This window comes from Stomoxys calcitrans, chromosome 1 (genome assembly GCF_963082655.1).
Source record: "Stomoxys calcitrans chromosome 1, idStoCalc2.1, whole genome shotgun sequence".
In the NCBI taxonomy this organism is placed as follows: domain Eukaryota; kingdom Metazoa; phylum Arthropoda; class Insecta; order Diptera; family Muscidae; genus Stomoxys; species Stomoxys calcitrans.
This window is the reverse complement of record NC_081552.1, coordinates 229,179,011-229,200,573: the sequence shown is the minus strand read 5'-3', so window position 1 is coordinate 229,200,573 and position 21,563 is coordinate 229,179,011. Positions and strand designations below refer to the sequence as shown.

The following is a 21,563-nucleotide window of genomic DNA, read 5'->3' as shown; positions in this document are numbered from 1 at the left end:
CTTGGGTCTTGACTTCTTGAGCCTTTAGAGGGCACAATTCTTATCCAATTTCGCTAAAATTTTGCATGAGGTGTTTTATTATGACTTTCAACAACTGTGCTGAGAATGGTTGAAATCGTTTCATAACCGGATATAGCTGTCATATAAACCTACCTGGGGTCTTGACTTCTTGAGCGTCTAGGGGGCGCAACTCTTACCCGATTTGGCAGAAATTTCGCATGAGGTGTTTTGTTATGACTTCCAATAACTGTGCCAAATATGGTTCAAAACGATCCATAATCTAATATAAATGCCATATAAACCGATCTTGGGTCTTGACTTCTTGAGCCTCTAGAGGGCGCAAATCTCGTCCGATTTAAGTGAAATTTTGCACGTAGTGTTTTGGTATCACTTCCAACAAATGTGCTCAGTATGGTTCAAATCGGTCTAAAACCTGGTATAGCTGTCATATAAACCTACCTGGGGTCTTGACTTCTTGAGCCGTTAGAGGGCGCAATTCTCATCCGATCTAGCTGAAATTTTGCATGAGGTGTTTTGTTATGACTTCCAATAACTGTACCAAATATGGTTTAAAACGATCCATAATCTAATATAACTGCCATATAAACCAATCTTGGGTCTTGACTTCTTTAGCCTCTAGAGGGCGCAAATCTCGTCCGATTTAATTGAAATTTTGCACGTAGTGTTTTGGTATCACTTCCAACAAATGTGCTCAGTATGGTTCAAATCGGTCTAAAACCTGGTATAGCTGCCACATAAACCTATCTTGGGTCTTGACTTTTTGAGCCGCTAGAGGGCGCAATTCTCATCCGATCTAGCTGAAATTTCGTATGAGGTGTTTTGTTATGACTTCCAACAACTGTTTTAAGTATGGTGCAAATCAATGCACAACCTAATAAAACTGCCCTATATAACGATCTGGGATCTTGACTTCTTGAACCACTAGAGGGCGCAATTCTTATCCGATTTGACTGAAATTTTGCACTTGGTGTTTTGTTATGACTTCCAATAACTGTGCTAGGAATGACGCAAATCGATACATAAACTGATATAGCTGCCATATGAACCGACCTGGGATCTTGACTTCTTGAGCCTCTAGAGGGCGCAATTTTCATCCGATTTGGAAGACATTTTGTACAACGGCTTCTCGCATGATCTTCAACATATGTGTCTAATATGGTCTGAATTGATCAACAGCTTGATACAGCTCCCATATAAAACGATCTCCCGATTTTGCTTCTTGAGCCCCTACAAGTCGCAATTCTTATCCGAATGGACTGAAATATTTCACAATGCTCAGCATTCAATTCATTTATGGTCCGAATTTGACTATAACTTGATAAAGCTCCAATAGCAAAATTGTTCTTATTCAATATTTTTTGTTTGCCTAAAAAGAGATACCGCGCAAAGGACTCGACAAATGTGATGCATGGTGGAGGGTATATAAGATTCGGCCCGGCTGAACTTGGTACGCTCTTACTTGTTATATTGCGTTGCCCAAAAAGTAATTGCGGATTTTTTAAAAGAAAGTAAATGCATTTTCAATAAAACTTAGAATGAACTTTAATCAAATATACTTTTTTGACTTTTTTTTCTAAAGCAAGCTAAAAGTAACAGCTGATAACTGACAGAAGAAAGAATGCAATTACAGAGTCACAAGCTGTGAAAAAATTTGTCAACGCCGACTATATGAAAAATCCGCAATTACTTTTTGGGCAACCCAATATATAAGATAAAGTAATATTAAGTTAACATTCATATTTTTTCAAAACTTAAATAAAAAAATTGTGTTTTATTTTAAAAATTTGCCATGCCTTTTTGGTTTTTTCTTCTTTATTTTAGTTACTTACCTCCCGCACGACTGTCACCAATGTGGACGATGGCTCTTCAACAAAAAACGCCAACAAGAAAAAGATAACACCCTTTACTCCCACACCAGGCAGTAAACTATTGGGTGGTGTTTTTGTGAAGAAGGCGCCTAAAGGTAATTGCTAAACAAGTACCACCGTTTATCACATTTCAAACTTCTGCGCTCCCCTCAAAAACCCTTGATCGGTTGGAATTGCAGAAAACTAAATCGCCTAGATTGTATCCTGTGTCTGCAACTTAGTATTAAACTATCGTCCCGGTTATAATTTCTCCAAAAACCAACCCTTACAAATGGTTTACTGTACCCTTTTTGAACATTTCAATGTATATTATTCTAAAATCCCATACCATGTAATGGGTTTGTAAAAGCGTAAGCTATATGTTTGTCTTTCAACTCAAATCCTTTGTCTATATTTTTTGCCAGTAACTTTTGGTATGTTTTTTTTTGATATATTAAAGCTTATTGTTTTTCCCATTTTTGTTCCTCACATATATAGAATTGGTAAAAAAACGTACATCGCTTCTTTTCACATATTATGCTACACCACTTATTGTATCGCTGTAGACCATAAAGTGGTGAAGATATATTTACTTTACTTGGATTGGCTATGACAGAACATTTGTTCCACTAGCCCAACGTAGAATAGCGTTCCAAGCGCCTCGATCTCCTGCTCTCTTTCTAAAATCTCTGATACCAAGTTTTGAGGCTTTTGGTCTTCCCGGTTTGCGTGTACCACCGTGTTTGCCTTCAAAAGACTTCTTTGCTGGAGCATCTTCATCCATTCTGACAACATGAACTAGCCAACGCAGCCGTTGTATTTTGATGCGTGTAACTATGCTATCGTCGTCATACAGCTCGTGGTTCATGCGTCGCCTATATTCTCCATTATCGCAAATTGGTCCATATATTTTACGAAGAATCTTTCTCTCAAATACTCCAAGCCCTGCCTCATCTGCTTTGACAAGTACCCATGCTTCAAACCATATAACAACACGGATAGCATCAGTGTCCTGTATAGTGTAATCTTCGTCTGTCGAGAGGTGTCCTTGTTTCTAAACTGCCAACTACCAAAGTAGCATCTGTTTACCAGTATTATTCTTCGCTTTATCTCAAAACTGGTGTTATTCGTTTCGGTTACGGCGGTGCCGAGGCAGATAAAGTTAATGACTATCTCAAAGTTGGATTCCCAACTTTCTCCATTTTCTTTATCTGCTCGGTTGTACAGGGTGTTTGGGAGTTTCAACCATCCATTTCGTCTTTATCTCCATTTACTGCCAGACCCATTTTCACTGGTGGAGGCCACCGTGATAAACTTGATTCGTACTGCACTCATTGATAGGTGAGAAGTTTTCCCCTGTTCCTTAGTGGAATGTTCATGGGCAAAATTTGCAATTTTGCATTTTTTCTTTTGATCCTTTCAAAGGTAGCAGTTACTACTTCCGATGACCGTCCTATGATGTCGATGTCGTTGGCATAGGCGAGTAGCATGTGTTCTCTTGTGATTAGTGTGCCATATCTATTCACATCTGCATCTTGTATAATCTTCTTCAGCATGATATTAAAGACATCACACGGCTGTCTTCTTGTCTAAAACCTCGTTTGGTATTAAATGCTTCGGAGAGATTCTTTTCTATTCTTACTGAGGAACGGGTATCAGAAAGTGTCATCCTGCAGAGTCTTATTAATTTTGCAGGGATACCAAACTCAGACATGGCTTGAAATACCTTTGAACGTAAAGGAGCGGCTTTGTAGTCAACAAAGAGATGGTAGGTGTTGATTTGTCCTTCTCGGATCTTTTCCAGGATTTGGCGCAGTGTGAATATCTGGTCTAGGGTGGATTTACCCAGGTCTTAAGCCGCATTGATAGGGCCCAATTATCTCATTGACTTGAGTTTTAATCTTTCACACAGTACGCTCGAGAGTATCTTGTATGCCATGGGGAGGAGACTTATTCCTCTGCGGTTGGCACATTCCGTCTTTCCGTCTTTATTGTGTACGGGACATTGTATGCTGAGGTTTCAATCATCGGGTATGCGTTCTTCTAGCCAGATTGCGCAGATAAGCTGATGCATGCGCCTTATCAGCGTGTCGCCTCCGTTCTTAAATAGTTCGGCGGGTAACCCGTCGGCTTTTGCTGCCTTGTTGTTCTTTAGTCAGGTCACTGCTACTTGGACCTCATTCTGACTAGGAGGGTAAACCGTCGGCTCCTGCTGCCTACTTGTTCTTCAGTCGGATCACTTCTCTTTGGACCTCATTCTGATTAGAAGGTAAACATTCTATACCATCATCATTGATTGGTTCTGCGGTATCCTCTCCGCCGCCAACGTCGGACACTAGCAGTTGGGTAAAATGTTCTTTCCATATCCTCAGCATGTTATCTGTGTCAGTTACCAGAGTTCCTTCTTTGTCTCTGCAGGAGGATGTGCCTCCACCAAAGCCATAGGTTTGATGTATAATTCTTTGGTCAAATTTCCTGACTTCATTCTGACTCCTGTACATCTCAATTCGCTCACACTCACACTCACGTCTTTCCATTTCCTTTTTCTTTCTGCGGAATAGACGTTTCTCCTCTCTCGCTTTTCAATGTCCAGCTTCCGTGCAGTGTCAGATCGTACTTTCCTCGCCATATTCAAACGGGTGCGAACCTTTGCTGCAACAAGGTAATGATCCGAATCTATATTCGCTCCACGGATGGATCGTACATCTAACACGCTGGATGAATGCCTTCCATCTATCACAACGTGATCAATTTGGGTCCTCGTGTGACAGCCATGTGGCTCTGTGAATATTTTTATATTGAAATCTGGTGCTACCAACTGCCATGTTTTTTTGCCGCGGCGAAATCTATCAGCCTCAACCCATTACTGGACGTTATCTCGTGGAGGCTAAACTTTCCGACTGTTGGACCAAAAATTTCTTCCTTCCCTATCTTCGCATTAAAATCTCCAAGAACGATTTTAATATCATGGGTGGGGCAGCGGTTAGATTCTCTCTCTAGGCGCACCTAGAAGATATCCTTGGTCTGCTCGTCTTTGTCTTCCGTTGGGACATGGGCACAAATAAGGCTGATGTTGAAGAATTTGGCTTTTATGCGGATTGTGGCTAGCCTCTCATCCACCGGAGTAAAGCTGGAGACAAGGTGTTTCAGTCTCCGACTAACCACAAATCCACAGCCAAATTCATGCCTCGTGTTATGGCAGCTATATAGTTGTTGTTGTTGTAGCAGTTTATTGTGTTCTATCTTTCGTCTGCTTGATTCTGTTGAGTGCAAAGACCCAGGAACTTTGCGACTAAAATGGGGTGCGTCCACAGAGATCTGGGTCTGAGTCGAGTGGCTCTGGCTGGGCAGTTAAACAGGTGACGTGTATCGTGCGGTCCCTGGTTACAATCGGGACATACATCTTGCACGTCGACATCAATCCTAGCTCTGTAGGAATTGAGGCGGCTGCATCTGCCAGAACGTAATTGAGCCAAAACTACTCTGGTTTGCCGGGGGATGTCGATTTCTTCAGGTGCTATGGGAGGCGGTTGTTCTCCAAGGACTACATTTACCCGGTAGCCAATTACCACTGGTAGGATTTTTGTCTCTTGATGGAGGTGGTCCACATGTCTACTGAGGAGACAGCCCGTCACAGTTCGGAGGGCGGCATTCTGACAGATCTGAATATTATTCCACTGCGCGTCACAAAGCTGACGAGACCACACTGGCGCTGGTCAGCTTTGACGCCTGGATCGTTGCGACCAATATGCTCTTCCGACTCATTAAATCCACAATCTCATCGATCTTGTCACGGAGACCGTTGCAGTTAAGTTGCAAAAATTATACACTTCTCTGCACTGACCTGGCAATAATGGGGCTGGGATGCTGCCGTTGCGTATATTGCCGCACGGGAGAGGTCGGGGGGTCACATAGTTCGACGACGACGACGCTTGTAACCCACTGCTGGCTATGTTCGCTCAGCACCTTGCAACATATCCAGTATGACTATGCTCCCATAGTTAAGTGAGGACAGAGCAAGATCGGAAATTTTCCGACTCCATGCACCGGTTACACCTCACCGACACCGACCAATGGTGAAGGCGGTTTTGGCAAACCAAACAGAACCAGGGTTCGGGGTGCTTTTAAATCCCGACAAAGACCAGAAGCGTGCGGAGAAGGCACTTCGGCATGTGCCTCTCCCATGACGAAAAAAGGCGAACACGTACATTGAGGCGGCAGCCCTTGCCGTTGAGGAGCCCGATCGGGTCAATCCGGTGCGTACAACCGGCTGCCATGGGTTCGAATTTGATGATGGAATACTATTTCTTTCATATGTCTTGTGTGATTGTCCTTGCAGTCGCCCATTCTGTTTAACCGAAACCTGGTCTAAGTAGAGAATATCCAATCCATGCTCAGTTAAATATGATCCCCAAAAAATGTTGTTGTTGTAGCCACATTTGCATGTGGTGGTGGCGATCCGCATCAAGCTATTGTAGGCGAGCAAGATTGCTTCGGTCCAAAGGACTGATCGCCGCGGGAACAGGGTGGCCATTGGTTATTTAAAGGCGCCAATGATGTCTCGGAATTTTCTCTCTGCAACTAGCACATCCGAGAGGGGTGGCAGTGGCACTGAAGCGGCGATTGGTATACTCTCTGAAGCCCGCCCAATCGGCCTTCTTCTGATTGACCCGCCTTGTCATGTCAAGCATCATAGGCATTCAGTATTTGTGCAACAGCCGGTGCCACTCGGCCTCTCACTGAGACTCTACGCTTGATACCGCTGATTGTCTGCAACTGCAGTTGCTGCTACTCCGTATATTTTACTATCCGCAACCTATGGATGCGCCCTGTAGCTCGCAGTTAAGCTTCTCGTTACAGCAATGAACACCACACAGATCGGACCTCAATGTTCCTGCCTGTGTGGTGCTCACAGCTATCCCGTGCCAGGGGCCTTGTAGTAGCCCATTCTGTCGAAACGAAACCCGGTCTAAGTAGAGAATATTTGATCACAATTCATGCTCTGTTAAATTTGATCCCCAAAAAATTTTTGTTGTTGTAGCCACATTTTCATGTGGTGGTGGCGATCCTCGCCAAGTTCCTGTAGGCGAGTAAGCTCGTTCCGGTCCAAAAGACTGATAGCCGAGGGAACTAGGGGGCCATTGGTTATGCAAAGGCACCAATGACCCGCCTTGTCATGTCGAGCATCATAGGCACTTAGTTTTTGTGCCAGAGCCAGAACAAATTTTGCAATACGTTATAGTCAAACTTCGATTAAGATGCATAACACCGCATACAATTTTTTACATAATTTCTGTAATTTTTTCCAAAGCATGTGTTCCTTTGTTCTCCATATATTCTAACACAGTGCTTTTATTTTTTTTTAAAGTCGCACTTTAATTTTTTGTTTTCTTACCCATACTTACGCTGTCTGAAACCATTATTCTTCAAATTTTATTTAACAATTCTTTTTTATTGGGTTGCCCAAAAAGTAATTGCGGATTTGTTAAAAGAAAGTAAATGCATTTTTAATAAAACTTGAAATGAACTTTAATCAAATATACTTTTTTTACACTTTTTTTCTAAAGCATGCTAAAAGTAACAGCTGATAACTGTCAGAAGAAAGAATGCAATTACAGAGTCACAAGCTGTGAAAAAATTTGTCAACGCCGACTATATGAAAAATCCGCAATTACTTTTTGGGCAACCATGTTTCCTTTCTTAAGACTCAAATGCTAACTATGTTTACAAGTATGCCACTTAATATCCTTCACCATAGGATTTCGTACAAAAAAAAAATAAAATATTAAACCTTTTCTTCTCTGGGTTTTCTGGCCACCAGGGCAAGAACAACCAAGACGGTAGGATCTTGAAAAGTCTGGAAGTGTAAGAAGGAGTTTAACGCCTTCTCTGAGGATGTCATGCTCCACATTGTTTGGTTGCCGAGCCAGGGAGAATGAAAGAACAGACGATTTGCCAGTGAAGGCCAGAGGACTGCCGTCAGTAAACTTGGTTATTCCGCAGTCTTTCGGGTCGACGTAGTTCGAGTTAGGGGCGTGGATGACGAACGCAAGCGAAACGGTCGGTAGGACGACGATAATCCTATGAGGAGATCCGTATCACGAGAAGACGAGGCTATTACTGAAATGAAGTAAAAACCAGGTCAGTATACTATCCGTGCACCAAGTGATAGTATGTGTGGAAGCTGATGAGACGTGGGAGCATTTCCTATGTCATTACCCGGCTTTCGTTTCTAAAAGACACAGAACACAATACCAGACATCAAACCCATGGCAGCCGGTTGTGCGTACCGGATTGACCCGACTGACTGAGGGCTGCCGCCTCAGTGTCAACACACTGCAACAACAACAACAACAATACCAGACATAAACCAACTATGGTGTGTGGTATGGAAAACAATTAAGGATTTTGTAAGTAGCACGGAATTCTTGGCTAAGATTTTCTTTTTCGAGGCTACTTTCTAGTATTTAGACCGCACAACAAACCGATTTCTTGCCTAGATGTTGTTCACAGTGGCAAGGGTCGGATTAATACCCGAGCCCTATTTTCAACCTAATCTAAACCTTTTTTTCTATCCTAATCTTTAATACAGTCGGACGACGATTATCCGGCATGATCGGCACTGGAGGCATAACGGATAATCGATTTTCCCAGGTAAGGGAGAACATTTTTTTTTGCACAATATTTTTGCTATAAAGCCAGCTTTTAAATCATTTACGTCTGGATGAGTCTGTTGTCTATGAGGAGAAGGATTTTGCTGTTTGTCTTTAAGACCAATTTTCTTCCAATGATTTCTTATTTCGGGAACAAAATGATTGTTAAATTATTCTTAAGATATTTGTTTAGGTTAGGTTTGGTTAAAAAAAAAGAGGGTGCAGATATTAAGGCGCCCCATGCCCCTGTGGACATACACCTAAGCGCTCTAAAAACTATAAAGTAACCTCGAAAAAGAAAATTTCAAGTTAGGAATTCCGTGCTACTTACAAAATCCTTAATTGTTTTCAATACCACTCCCCTAAGTTAGTTCATGTCTGGTATTGTGTCTCCACCTAAGTACCGGTATCTGTTGGACGCGAAAGGAAATGCTCCAACGTCTCATCATCTTCCCCGCATGCCCTACACATGCTATCACTTGCGGCACCGATTTTACATAAGTGAGCTCCTCGTAGTCCTATGTGTCCCGTTATAATACCAATAACTATACTGAGCTCCTTCTTACTTCCTTCCTTTCGGTAATAGCCTCGTCTTCCCACGATCAGGATCCCCCCATAGCATTTTCGCCGTCCTATCGACCTTTCGCTATTCCACAATGTTGCATGCGCATTCGTCGCCCACTCCCTTAACTCGGTCTGCGTCGACCCTAAAGGTTTCGGGTTAACCAAGTTTATTGACGGCAGTCCTTTGGCCTTCCCCGCCAAATCGTGTGCCCTTTTATTTCTCTTTACTCCGTTATGGCCTGGCACCCAAACGATGCGGATTTTGCCATCCTCAGAGAAGGCGTTAATCTCCTTCTTATGCTGCAAGACTGTTTGTGACCTTACCGTCCTGATTGTTATTGCCCTTATGGCAATTTTACTGTCGGTGAAGATGTTCATACTCGACGTCCTCGCGTTAGCATCACACCACTTCACGCATTCCGTAATTGCCCGGATCTCCGCTTGCGGGACTGTATTATGGTCAGGCAGTCTAAAACAATGTAGACCCCCAGGCCCACTCTGTCCTCTAGCTTTGATCCATCCATGTATCATGATCTTCCAGATGGCAATCTAGGGTTCCATCAATCCAAGACTGTGCCGATGGCACCAGTGCCTCGCACTCGACTTCAAGGTTCATCTCAGGTATCCGATCGGAAACCTCTTCCCTTCCTTCCAGGTCTCCTATCGTCGTCTCGATTATACCGCGATGGTATGAGCTGCTCCCATCCTAAATCCATTCTCCCATCGCCTTAAGTCTCATAGCCGCAGTGGCTGCCTCACACTTAATCTGTATGTCAATGGGTCGGATATCTAGTGGATGTGGTCCTCATCGCTCCGCCTATGCCAAGACAACATGTTCTCTGAACCTATTGTATGGTCCTTATGTTGCACTTTTTCTCCATATCAGTCCAACAAACTACTGAGGCGTAATCGGTCCAATCAAAACAAAAAATATTTGTTTAGTAACCGAGATATTTGTTTAGTTACCCAAGTTTTTATATTGGCTTAATAAACAACGGGGAGTTTGTGAACATTCTTTAAACTTCTTGGCTGAGTTCCTTTTCCAATAACTATCGCCTTGCACTTGTACGCACAATACTGCAGTTGGTCTCTCTTTGACAGCTTATGCCCATCAATCACCGCGGCATACCAATTTGCTGTCAGGCTAACGCTTTTAGTTTAGTTTTTGAAGCCAACGTAGCGGATAGGTCATGATGTCCGTCTATGACGCTGAAGGCCTGGTTTCAATTTGAACCAACGTAGCGGATAGGTCATGACGTCGTCTATGACGCTGAAGGCCTGGTTTCAAATCTTGGTAAGAATATTAAAAAATTTTGAGCGGTGGTTATCCCCCTCTAAAAACTTCTCAAAGAAGTGTCGCCATTCGGTCTCGTCTATAAAAAGGAGGTCCCTCGGACAGCATTGGCATCATATTGATATGTGAAAAGTTTGCCCCCCCTTGCTTAACGGAATGTTTGTTCGTGCAATCGAAAAATTTTTTTATGCTCCCGGATAATATAGGTAATCACGGATAATCGGTTTAAAAAAAAGGCAAAAAATTTTTTTCTCCCAGATATTGGAGGTTCCCAAGTAATCGGTTGCCGGTTAATCGAGGCCCGACTGTTGTTGTAGCAGTGTTTGAACACTGAGGAGACAGCCTCTGTCGGTCGACCTATGTATGAACATTAGGGTGGGCCGGTCTATATTTGGCCGATCTCGCGTTTTGAGGTATTAGGCCCATTTATTATCCGATTTCGCTGAAATTTGGCACAACGAGTAAAGATCAGACTATATGTGGATATAGCTGTCATATACTCCAAACTTCCCATGTAAGGCCATAGGCACATAAAAGGAACATTTATTATGCGATTTTTCTGAAATTTAGCCCAACAACTTGTGTTGGCCCTTCGACATTCATATCAAGTATGGTCTAGAATGGGCTTTATTTGGATATAGCTGCCATAAATGCCGATCTCCTAGTTTAAGATCTTGAGCCCATAAAAGCAGCTTTTATTACAAGATTTCTTTAAAATTAAGATTAGACCCCCTGACGTCTGTGCCAAGTTTGGTCCAAATGTGACCATACTTTAATAAATGCTATGGATTCATAAATGCTGCATTTTTCACCGGATTATGACGAAAGGGGGTTAATATATATTGGGTTGCCCAAAAAGTAATTGCGGATTTTTTAAAAGAAAGAAAATGCATTTTTAATAAATCTTAGAATGAACTTTAATCAAATATACTTTTTTTTACACTTTTTTTCTAAAGCAAGCTAAAAGTAACAGCTGATAACTGACAGGAGAAAGAATGCAATTACAGAGTCACGAGCCGTTGAAAAAATTTGTCAACGCCGACTATATGAAAAATCCGCAATTACTTTTTGGGCAACCCAATATATCCGAGGTGGTTCGGTGCGGTCAAACTTAATGTCCTTTTACTTGTTATTCCTTACCCTACTCTCTTAAATAACCGAAATAAAATCCATCAGATTGGCATCTGGTGAAATAGACAACTACTGTGGGGATGAAATTAAGTGGGGAAAAAATATTTTTTTGCCATCTTGCTTTATGCGACGACGCCATTACTTGTTGGTACGTTCAAGGCCTACGACCGAAATTTTTGCCTGCATACGGCTCCAAAGCAGATTTTAAAATGTTTTCCCTATATTAAATCGCATTTACTTTGACGCCAGGCGAGGAGAGAGGCCATCAGCGATCACAGCTGCCCACGCAATGCGATTGCAACTTGTATGTACCAAAGTCCTGGTGGCGTTTTATTATTTAGTGTTTTATTATACCCACCGCCGTAGGATTGGGGGTATATTCATTTAGTCATTCCGTTTGCAACACATCGAAATATCAATTTGGGATCCTACTAAGAATATATACATCGGATAGTCGTAAAATTCTAAGACGATTTAACGATGTCCGTGGGTCTGTCCGTCCGTCTGCTGTAATCACTCTACAGCATTCAAAAATTGAGATATTGAGCTGAAATTTGTCACAGATACGTCTTTTTGTTGCACGGTGGTTAAGTTCTTAAATGGGCCAAATCGGACCATATTTGGATATAGCTGCTATATAGACCGATCTGCCGATAAATGGTCTGAAGTCAATAAAAGCTTTATTTTTTAACCGATTTCGCTAAAATTTGAAACAGTGGGTTAATTTAAGCCTCCCGACATCAGACCCAAATATGGTTTAGATCGGAATATATTTAGATATAGCTGTCATATATACCGATCTGCCGATAAAGGGTCTGAAGCCCATAAAAGCTTTATTTTTTAACCGATTTCGCTAAAATTTGAAACAGTGGGTTAATTTAAGCCTCCCGACATCTGACCTAAATATGGTTCAGATCGGATTATATTTAGATATAGCTGTCATTTATACCGATCTGCCGTTAAAGGGTCTGAAACTCATAAAAACTTAAGTTATTACCCGATTTCGCTGAAATTTGAAACAGTGGGTTAATTTGAGCCTAAATACCCATCCCATCTGACCTAAATATGGTTCAGATCGGACTATATTTAGATATAGCTGTCATATAGACCGATCTGCCGATAAAGGGTCTGAAGCCCATAAAAGCTTTATTTTTTAACCGATTTCGCTAAAATTTTAAACAGTGAGTTATATTTAGCCTCCCGACATCAGACCCAAATATGCTTCAGATCGGACTATATTTAGATATAGCTGTCATATAGACCGATCTGCCGATAAAGGGTCTGAATCCCATAAAAGCTTTATTTATTGCCCGATTTCGCTGAAATTTGAAACAGTGAGTTAATTTAAGCCTCCCGACGTCTGACCTAAATATGGTTCAGATCGGGTTATATTTAGATATAGTTGTCATATAGACCGATCTGCCGTTAAAGGGTCTGAAGCCCATAAAAGCTTTATTTTTTAACCGATTTCGCTAAAAAATAAAAACTTTGTTTATTACCCGATTTCGCTGAAATTTGAAACAGTGAGTTATTTTTAGCCTCCTGACACCCTACCTAAATAGACTATATTTAGATCGGACTATATTTGGATATAGCTGCCATATATACCGATCTGCCGATAAAGGGTCTGAAGCCCATAAAAACTTTATTTTTTAACCGATTTCGCTAAAATTTGAAACAGTTGGTTAATTTAAGCCTCCCGACATCAGACCCAAATATGGTTCAGATCGGACTATATTTAGATATAGCTGTCATATAGACCGATCTGCCGATAAAGGGTCTGAAGCCCATAAAAGCTTTATTTTTTAACCGATTTCGCTAAAATTTGAAACAGTGAGTTATATTTAGCCTCCTGACACCCGACCTTAATATGGTTTAGATCGGACTATATTTAGATATAGCTGTCATATAGACCAATCTCCCGATTGAGGGTCTGAAGCCCATAAAAGCTTTATTTATTACCCGATTTTGCTGAAATTTGAAACTGAGTTTTTCTGAGCCTCGATGTCCAACCTTAATATGGTTCAGATCGGTTTATAATTGGATATATCTGCCAAAAAGACCAATATTTTGTTCTTTAAAATTGAATAATGACATACAAAATATATTAGACCACTCAATGTCCGTGGGTACTAAAGTTATCCAATTCTCACCGGATTGTGACGAAATGGGTTTTACATATATACCCGTGGTGGTGGGTATCCAAAGTTCGGCCCGACCGAACTTAATGCCTTTTTACTTGTTCCCACTTGACATTCCACAAACAAACGGTTATATGTCCTATGGTGGAGGTTATTCATTTTTAATTTTACCCAATTTTTTTCGAATGTAAATAATTTTTTATATCTCTTATTTGTACTTTAACACAAAACTTTTGATTTCTTTATTGTTTTTTAACATTTGTTTTGTTTTGAAAAAAAAAAAAACAAAAAAAGAAAATTTTTTTATTTATTTGTAAATTGTGTACATGCTTGTATGTTGTCTTGCCCTGTGGGGATCCTACTTTGTTGAATTTAGTAAATCCCTACAGGTCCAGCCCAACATCCACAAGATATTGCCTTACAACAACAACTACAACAACCGTTACGACAATGTCACATTCATCTAGGAGGTGGTGGTGATGGGGGTAGTGCTCTAGGAAAATTAGATGCTCCAGAAGTGACATCCAAGGATATGCTAAGGGCCATGATGGCCTACATATGGCCCAAGGATGATGCGCTTGTGAGGAAAAGGTGGGTAGGCAAAAAAAATTAATTTCAACATAAAATTCAAATAAATTTTCTTTAATTTTCTTTTAGAGTTGCAATTTCTTTGGGCTTATTGGCCGGTTCTAAAATTCTAACCGTATGTGTGCCGTTTTTGTTTAAGGGAGCCGTTGACACCATGGGAAGCCTAACAATGGACACTCCAGCCGATGTTATATTAACATCAGCCACTGCCATGTTGATTGGTTGTAAGTTGAGAAGTGACTTTTTTCCCAACTGTGCATTTGGATATGATTTCTGTTTTGCTTTTTATAGATGGCGTTGCTCGTGCCAGTGCTGCTGGTTTTAATGAGTTGCGTAATGCTGTTTTTGCCAGAGTGGCTCACCATTCTATACGTAAGATAGCCACAAATGTTTTCTTACATTTGCACAATTTGGATTTGGCATTTCATCTCAATAAACAGACTGGTGCATTATCAAAGGTTTGTATGAAGTCCATTTGTTTTAACTATCTTAAGGATGCCTTCGATAGTTTTTAGCGCTTCAGTCCACAGGGATCTGGGTCTGAGTCGAGTGGGTCTGGCCGAGCAGTTAAACAGGTGACGTGTATCGTGCGGTCCCTGATTACAATCGGGACATACATCTTGCACCTCGGCATAAATCCTTGCTCTGTAGGAGTTGAGGCGGCTGCATCTGCCGGAATGTTATTGAGCCAGAACTACTCTGGTTTGCCAGGCGAGGTCGATTTCTTCAGGTGGTCGTGGAGGTCGTTCTCCAAGGACTACATTCACATGAACTACATTCACGTGTCTGCATGAATGTTGTCTAGACCTGCTTGATATGCGGCTTGATCTAGAGGTTCTCTCGTGTAGCGCTGAACCTCACGCTCTAGATCATGCAGATCTACCTTAAGGCTTCTGGGCGGTGGATATCTATTCACAAGATGATGATTTGGATGGTATTTGCGAAAACAGCCCAAAAGTTATTGCTTAGATAGCATGTAAATAGTTATGTCTTCGCACTGGTAGGATCTTTGTCTCCTGATGGTCCACATGAGAACTGAGGAGACAGCCCGTCGCAGTTCGGAGGGCGGTATTCTGACAGATCTGAATATTATTCCACTGCGTGTCACAAAGTTGACGAGACCACACTGGCGCCACTTAGTACGTGGTCAATAAAGTTTCTTTGTCTGCACCCCAAGTGCTGCCAGCAAGTGACTTGAGGACCTTGTTTCTACTTTTGACTTTATAGCAAATTGCTGTGGCATGTGGGGAGAATGTGTAAGAGCTGTCAAATGTGATGCCAAGTATTTTGGGACATTTCTCCATCGACCATCACAGTCAGCACAGTATTCACCTCACGCGTATTTGTAGTGAACAATGTGGCTGAAGATTTGGTGGCAGATATCTTCAGATTTCTCGCAGCGAAATATGAGGCAAGCTCGTTAAGGTAGACGTTCAACCTATCGCTGATGCCAACAATGGGTAGGGTGCCTGATGCCATGATCGTACAATCGTCCGCATATGATACGATCTCTATGCCGTCTGGAGGGGGTGGGATGGAGGATAGGTAGAGGTTAAACAGAGCCGGAGATATCACCCCACCTTGGGGAACTCCCTGTTTCACTCTACGGTGTTTCGACTTCTTATCCCTAAATTCCACAAATGACTGGCGGCCACACAGATAATTCGCGACCCATCGTTTCAGGCCTGACTGGAGGGACGTGTTGGCGATGTCCTCGAATAATTTGGCATGGCTGACCGTGTCGAATGCCTATGATAGGTCCAGTGCCACGAGGACCGTGCTATCACATGGCCTGGGTTGATTGAAGCCACGGCAAATGTGTGTGGTGATGGCATGCAAAGCTGTTGTTGTGCTGTGCAGTCTCCGAAATCCATGTTGATGCTCGGCGAATGGAAATTTTCCTACGAGGCACGGGAGGAGTAATGCCTCAAGCGTCTTTGCCACTGGTGAGAGAAGGGAGATCGGTCTGTACGACTCCCCCAAACTCGGGTCCTTTCCAGGCTTCAGTAGCGGGATCACTCTGCCCATTTTCCAGACATCGGGAACTATAAGAGTGTTCAAAGGCAGGTTGAGGACAGTAGTAAGGTATTCAACTCCAGGTGAATCCAGATTCTTCAACATCAATGTAAAGATTCCATCGGGGCCCAACGCCTCAGATGATTTGGCGCCACGGATGTCATTGGTAACGGTAAATTGCGCCCACGGTAAATTGTTATGGCTGTTCATCGGCTCGGAGACCACGAATACGGCGAATGGTTCTCCTCTTTGCCCCATCACTCTCGTGATGCACAATAAATTGACGGTTGAACAACCTGGCGCATCTCTATGGATCAGTCAGGGTTCCTTCGCCAAAAGGAACTTAGGTTCTGTCATCCTGTTTACCGGGGTTCGAGAGTGACTTAACAGTAGACCACAGCTTGCCTACACCGGTGCCTAAGTTACATTGCTGCAAGTGTTCCACAAATTCCGCTTATGTTTGTAGACTACCCTGTTTATTTTCAGAGTCAGCTCACTAATTCTGAGGTTAGTGGGGTCCATACCACGAATCCCATCACGCTGCCTGCACCGGTAAATTGGGCCGCACTTGGGGTATTCGACCGGTTCGACCGGCTGCTGCGTTAATCATGTCTCGGAATTTCCTCTCGGCCACTAGCACATCCGAGGCGGGTGGCAGTTCACTGAAGCGGTGATTGGTATATTCTCTGAAGCCAGCCCAATTAGCCTTCTTCTGATTGATAAACGTTCGGCGCTCAGAGGTTATGAAGTCGGGTGGTCGGTCGATGGTGAGAATTATGAGGAGGTGGTCTGACCCCAAAGAGATTACGGCTTGCCAGGATACGTCACTCAGGAGATTAGGGGATGCAATGGAAATGTCTGGCGAGCTGCTGCACCTCCTCGTAATCCTAGTGGCGGCATCCTCATTCACCGTGCAAAACGTGGAGCTTTCAATCTGCTCTGCCAAAGCTATGCCACGCTGGTCGTTACCTAGGGGAGAATGCCATGAAGTATGATGCGCATTAAAATCCCCTAGAACCAGAAGATTATGACCAGCTGGTAACTCACTTATGTCGGGGTCGTAAGCTTGGCCATTAATCGGGACACAGCTCCCACCCGGCAGAATGTACACGTTGTATAGCTCTATCTAGGCAGTACCGGACCTGACTGCTATCTCCATGCACTCCATGTAGGGGTCACTAACGCCAGGCGCAGGCGAGATGGTTCTATATTGCACGGAATGGTGTATCACGTAGGCCAATCCCCCATCTCCATTCCTTGAGCGATCCTTACGTAGCACATTGTATCCGTGACAGCTGTGCAAGCTGCAGGTGTTGGTCAGCTTTGTCTCCTGGATCGCTGCGACCAATATATCTTTCCGACTCATGAAATCCACAATCTCATCGATCTTGCCACGGAATCCGTTGTAGTTAAGCTGCACTGGCACTGGCCTGGCAATATATGGGCTGGGATGCTGCCGTTGCGTATCTTGTCGTACGGGAGAGGTCGGGGGGATCGCATAGTACGACGACGAGGACGCAGAAGGCGACGACGACGACGCTTGTGACCCACTGCTGGCTATGTTCGCACATCACCTTGCGACATATCCAGTATGACTATACTTCCGTAGTGAAGTGAGGCCAGACCAAGATCGGAAATGTACCCACTCCATGCACCGGTTACACCTTACCGACACCGACCGATGATGGAGGCGGTTCTGGCAAACCGAACAGAACCAGGTTCCGTGGTTCTTTTCAATCCCGGCACGGACCAGAGGTGTGCGGAGAAGGCAATCCAGGATGTTCCTCTCCCATGACGAAAAAAGACGAACACGTACACTGAGGCGCCAGCCCTTGCCGATGAGGGTTCCATCGGGTCAATTCGGTGTGTACAACCGGCTGCCATGGGATTGACCGTTACTTTTATACTGTCCTTCCAACGGCTATAATGGCAACACTCTGGCTTGAAGGACGCATTTATCCTGTCTTCAGCCATCGGCTTCACAATTGTCTTGGGTTTGTTGCTTACCTTTCTTGTCACCTGTAAAGCTTCGCCTCCATGGTTCCTGCTGGAATCATAAAAAAAATGTGGCATTACAAGGGATTTAATTATGTCCCTTTTTCGCTGCAGGCTGAGTCTCCTCTGTTGTTGTTGTTTTTGCAGTGTGTTGTACACTGAGGCGGCAGACCTTGCCGATGAAGGAATTTATCGGGTCAATCCGGTACGTACAATCGGCTCCCATGGGATTGAGTCTTCTTTGTTGATCTTTAATACGTAAGTCTCGCAAGACAAGCAGCATGCCGTGGCGTGGACGCTCCCTCGAAGAGTGGAAGGGAAGACCTACAAGCTGAAACATAAGTCTGCTCCGCCGTGGCTGGGGAAAATTCTGGTCCATATCCAGATTTTAAAATTTTCTCCACGTCATTCGAAATTTTCGCATTTCGAAGAATTGCTCTCCAGCTAAGTGTGATTACTTCCCTCTCCCACTGTGTGCGGATCTCGCTCTTCATGACAAGGACAAGACCGTTGTCCTTGACTTCACTTACCTGCCCTTGACTACTGAAGCATTTCTCTTGAAATTTTCGAAACAAATATTTATCTGTCTACACATCTGTGCTGAGCCATACGTCTACGATGTCGAAAGCATGGGTTCGAATCCTAGATCATTGTGCTTTAATTTGTAACATTTTTCATTATCTTACAGACAATAGATCGTGGTTCCAGAGGCATAAACTTTGTTTTAAGTGCCATGGTTTTTAACATAGTTCCCACCATATTTGAATTGGCTTTGGTATCTAGTATTTTGGGTATTAAGGTAAGTTCATGCCTCTATCCAACTTAACCTACGGAAGTTAATTATCCCTTTTTTAATTTCAGTGTGGTTTGGCTTTTGCTGGTGTTTCAATGGGTTGTGTGGGTGTTTATGCTGCCTACACCCTATCGGTAACGCAGTGGCGCACTAAATTCCGTGTTTACATGAATCAAGCCGAAAACGAGGCTGGCAATAAAGCCGTCGATTCTCTGATCAATTACGAAACGGTCAAATATTTCAATAATGAAAAATTCGAAGCAGCCCGCTATGATAAAGTCTTAAAGAAATATGAATCGGCCAGTTTGAAAACTAGCTCCAGTTTGGCTGTGCTTAATTTCGGCCAAAATGCCATATTCAGTACGGCCTTGAGTGTGATAATGGTTTTGGCAGCCAATGAAATAGCCAAGGGTAATATGACTGTGGGTGATTTGGTCATGGTCAATGGTTTGTTGTTTCAGCTAAGTATACCTTTGGGCTTTTTGGGTAGTGTATATCGTGAGGTGCGCCAAGCTCTGCTGGATATGCAAGCCATGTTTACTTTAATGAATGTGGACAGTCGGGTGCATGCGCCCTCCAATGCCCCACCATTGATATTGGGCACCGACAATGCTTCAATTGAATTCAAAAATGTCAATTTTGAATATGAACCTGGCAAGCCCATATTTAGAGATTTATCATTTGTCATACCTGCGGGAAAGAATATTGCATTTGTTGGAGGCTCAGGTTCGGGTAAATCATCCATGGTGCGTCTGCTGTTTCGTTTCTTCGAACCCAACTCGGGCAAGATTTTAATAGGAGGTCAAGATATAAGCACAGTGGATATTGATAGCTTAAGGAAATGCATAGCTGTGGTGCCGCAGGTTGGTAGCTTCTGAAGGGATATACGATTTTTTTACAATAAGTGTTTTTTTATTTTTTGCTTTTAGGATTCAGTCTTATTCCATGATACCATACAACATAATATACACTATGGCAATTTGAATAAAAGTCAAGAGGAAGTGGAAAATGCCGCCCGCATGGCCGACTTGCATGATAACATCATGGGCTGGCCCAGAAGGTATGAGACACAGGTTGGCGAGCGTGGCCTGAAGCTTTCGGGTGGTGAAAAACAACGAGTAGCCATAGCCAGAGCGATATTAAAAAATTCCCCCATTTTAATTTTTGATGAGGCCACCAGTAGTTTGGATTCAATCACTGAACATGTAAGTAACAACTAAAACGATTTAAATTTTTTTCATACACAAAAAAACAACATTTTTAACCCCCTAATGTCAAATTAGAACATTTTACAAGCTTTATCTCGTGCCACCGAAGGACGCACTAGTATTTGTATAGCCCATCGTCTATCCACTGTCATGGATGCAGATGAGATCTTAGTACTGGAAAATGGTCGGGTAGGAGAGCGTGGCACTCATGCAGAGTTGCTTAAGAAAAATGGTCTATATTCGCGTCTTTGGGAGACACAAACACAACAGTTTTGATCTTAAGCTTATTGAGGCCTTAAAGTCTTAATGTTTTGTACATACCTATATATATATATAAAGCTGCCCTAAATTTAGCTTTAGAACTAAGTGGACTCTGTCTCCCAACGATTTTGTTTGGGTAGTGCGTTTTTTTTAGCAATAAGTGTTTTTGTTTTTTTAACCAACTCTTATCGTTCACTACCTTTGATTTTAAATGTTGAAATTAATTGACCCAAAAACCGAGGACTATAACAAAAATTAGGCTTAAAGTTATAATGAAATAATAAAAAATTCCTAAAAAATATTTTAAATGCAATACCACCCCCTATACCTGTTAAGTACTTTTTATGTATGTACAAAAAAAAAAAAAACAAAACCGAAAAACTAAAAAAATAAACCCATAATTAAAAATGATTTCAATAATTGTAAGTTAAAAAAAAAAAAATAACAAATAGATGTGTTTTTAAGCGATAATACTTCTTGGAGGCCACTATGGCGTAGAAGTTCTGACTCTGAATGCTTGGTTTAGAATTCTGACAAAAACATATGAAAATTTTTCAGCGGTGGTCACCTCCTAATGCTCAATCCCATGGCAGCCCGTTTTACGTACCGGATTGACCCCATGGAGTTCTTCAACGACAAGGGCTGCCCCCTTAGTGTACGACACACTGCTACAACAACAACAACAACCGAACGCTGGCGACATTTGTGAAGTACTATGCCATGCAAACTTCTCCCCAAAGAGATGTTGTACTGCGGAACGCCGTTCGGACTCGGCTATAAAAAACTTTAAACTTGAATGGGATAGCATGTGAAAAATTTGCCCCTCTGCTCAAGACAAAAATTCGTACTTCTTGATTACGCTCCTTTCACTCCTTTGCTAGTTCGAATCTAATTTTTTTGTTTGTTTCCTGTTTCAAGACGAGCTCAATGATCGGAGATTTTCTTTGCAAATGGAAAAGGAAAGCCAGAGATCGCAACACACACCAACCACTATGGGAAGCGTTTCGTTTTTGTTTAGAAGACTTTTCAACCATATTAGGTGCGATGGCTC

The 21,563-nt window shown here is 42.6% G+C and overlaps 1 protein-coding gene across 2 annotated transcripts in view; it reads left to right on the top strand.

Moving 5' to 3' along the window:
- The window catches only part of LOC106092439 (iron-sulfur clusters transporter ABCB7, mitochondrial), a 29,926-nt gene extending 9,003 nt beyond the window's left edge, over positions 1–20,923 (top strand). The window contains exons 2-9 of one of the 2 annotated variants that reach the window (XM_059362483.1): positions 1,843–1,984; positions 14,119–14,242; positions 14,309–14,463; positions 14,531–14,697; positions 18,939–19,049; positions 19,112–19,906; positions 19,973–20,248; positions 20,327–20,923. In XM_059362483.1, coding sequence (XP_059218466.1) covers positions 1,843–1,984; positions 14,119–14,242; positions 14,309–14,463; positions 14,531–14,697; positions 18,939–19,049; positions 19,112–19,906; positions 19,973–20,248; positions 20,327–20,527 — 1,971 coding nt within the window. In that variant the 3' untranslated portion in view covers positions 20,528–20,923. Of the gene's footprint in view, positions 1–1,842; positions 1,985–14,040; positions 14,243–14,308; positions 14,464–14,530; positions 14,698–18,938; positions 19,050–19,111; positions 19,907–19,972; positions 20,249–20,326 lie in introns of both variants that reach the window. The other variant, XM_059362482.1, reaches the window with a different exon arrangement.
- The last annotated feature ends 640 nt before the right edge of the window (positions 20,924–21,563 follow it).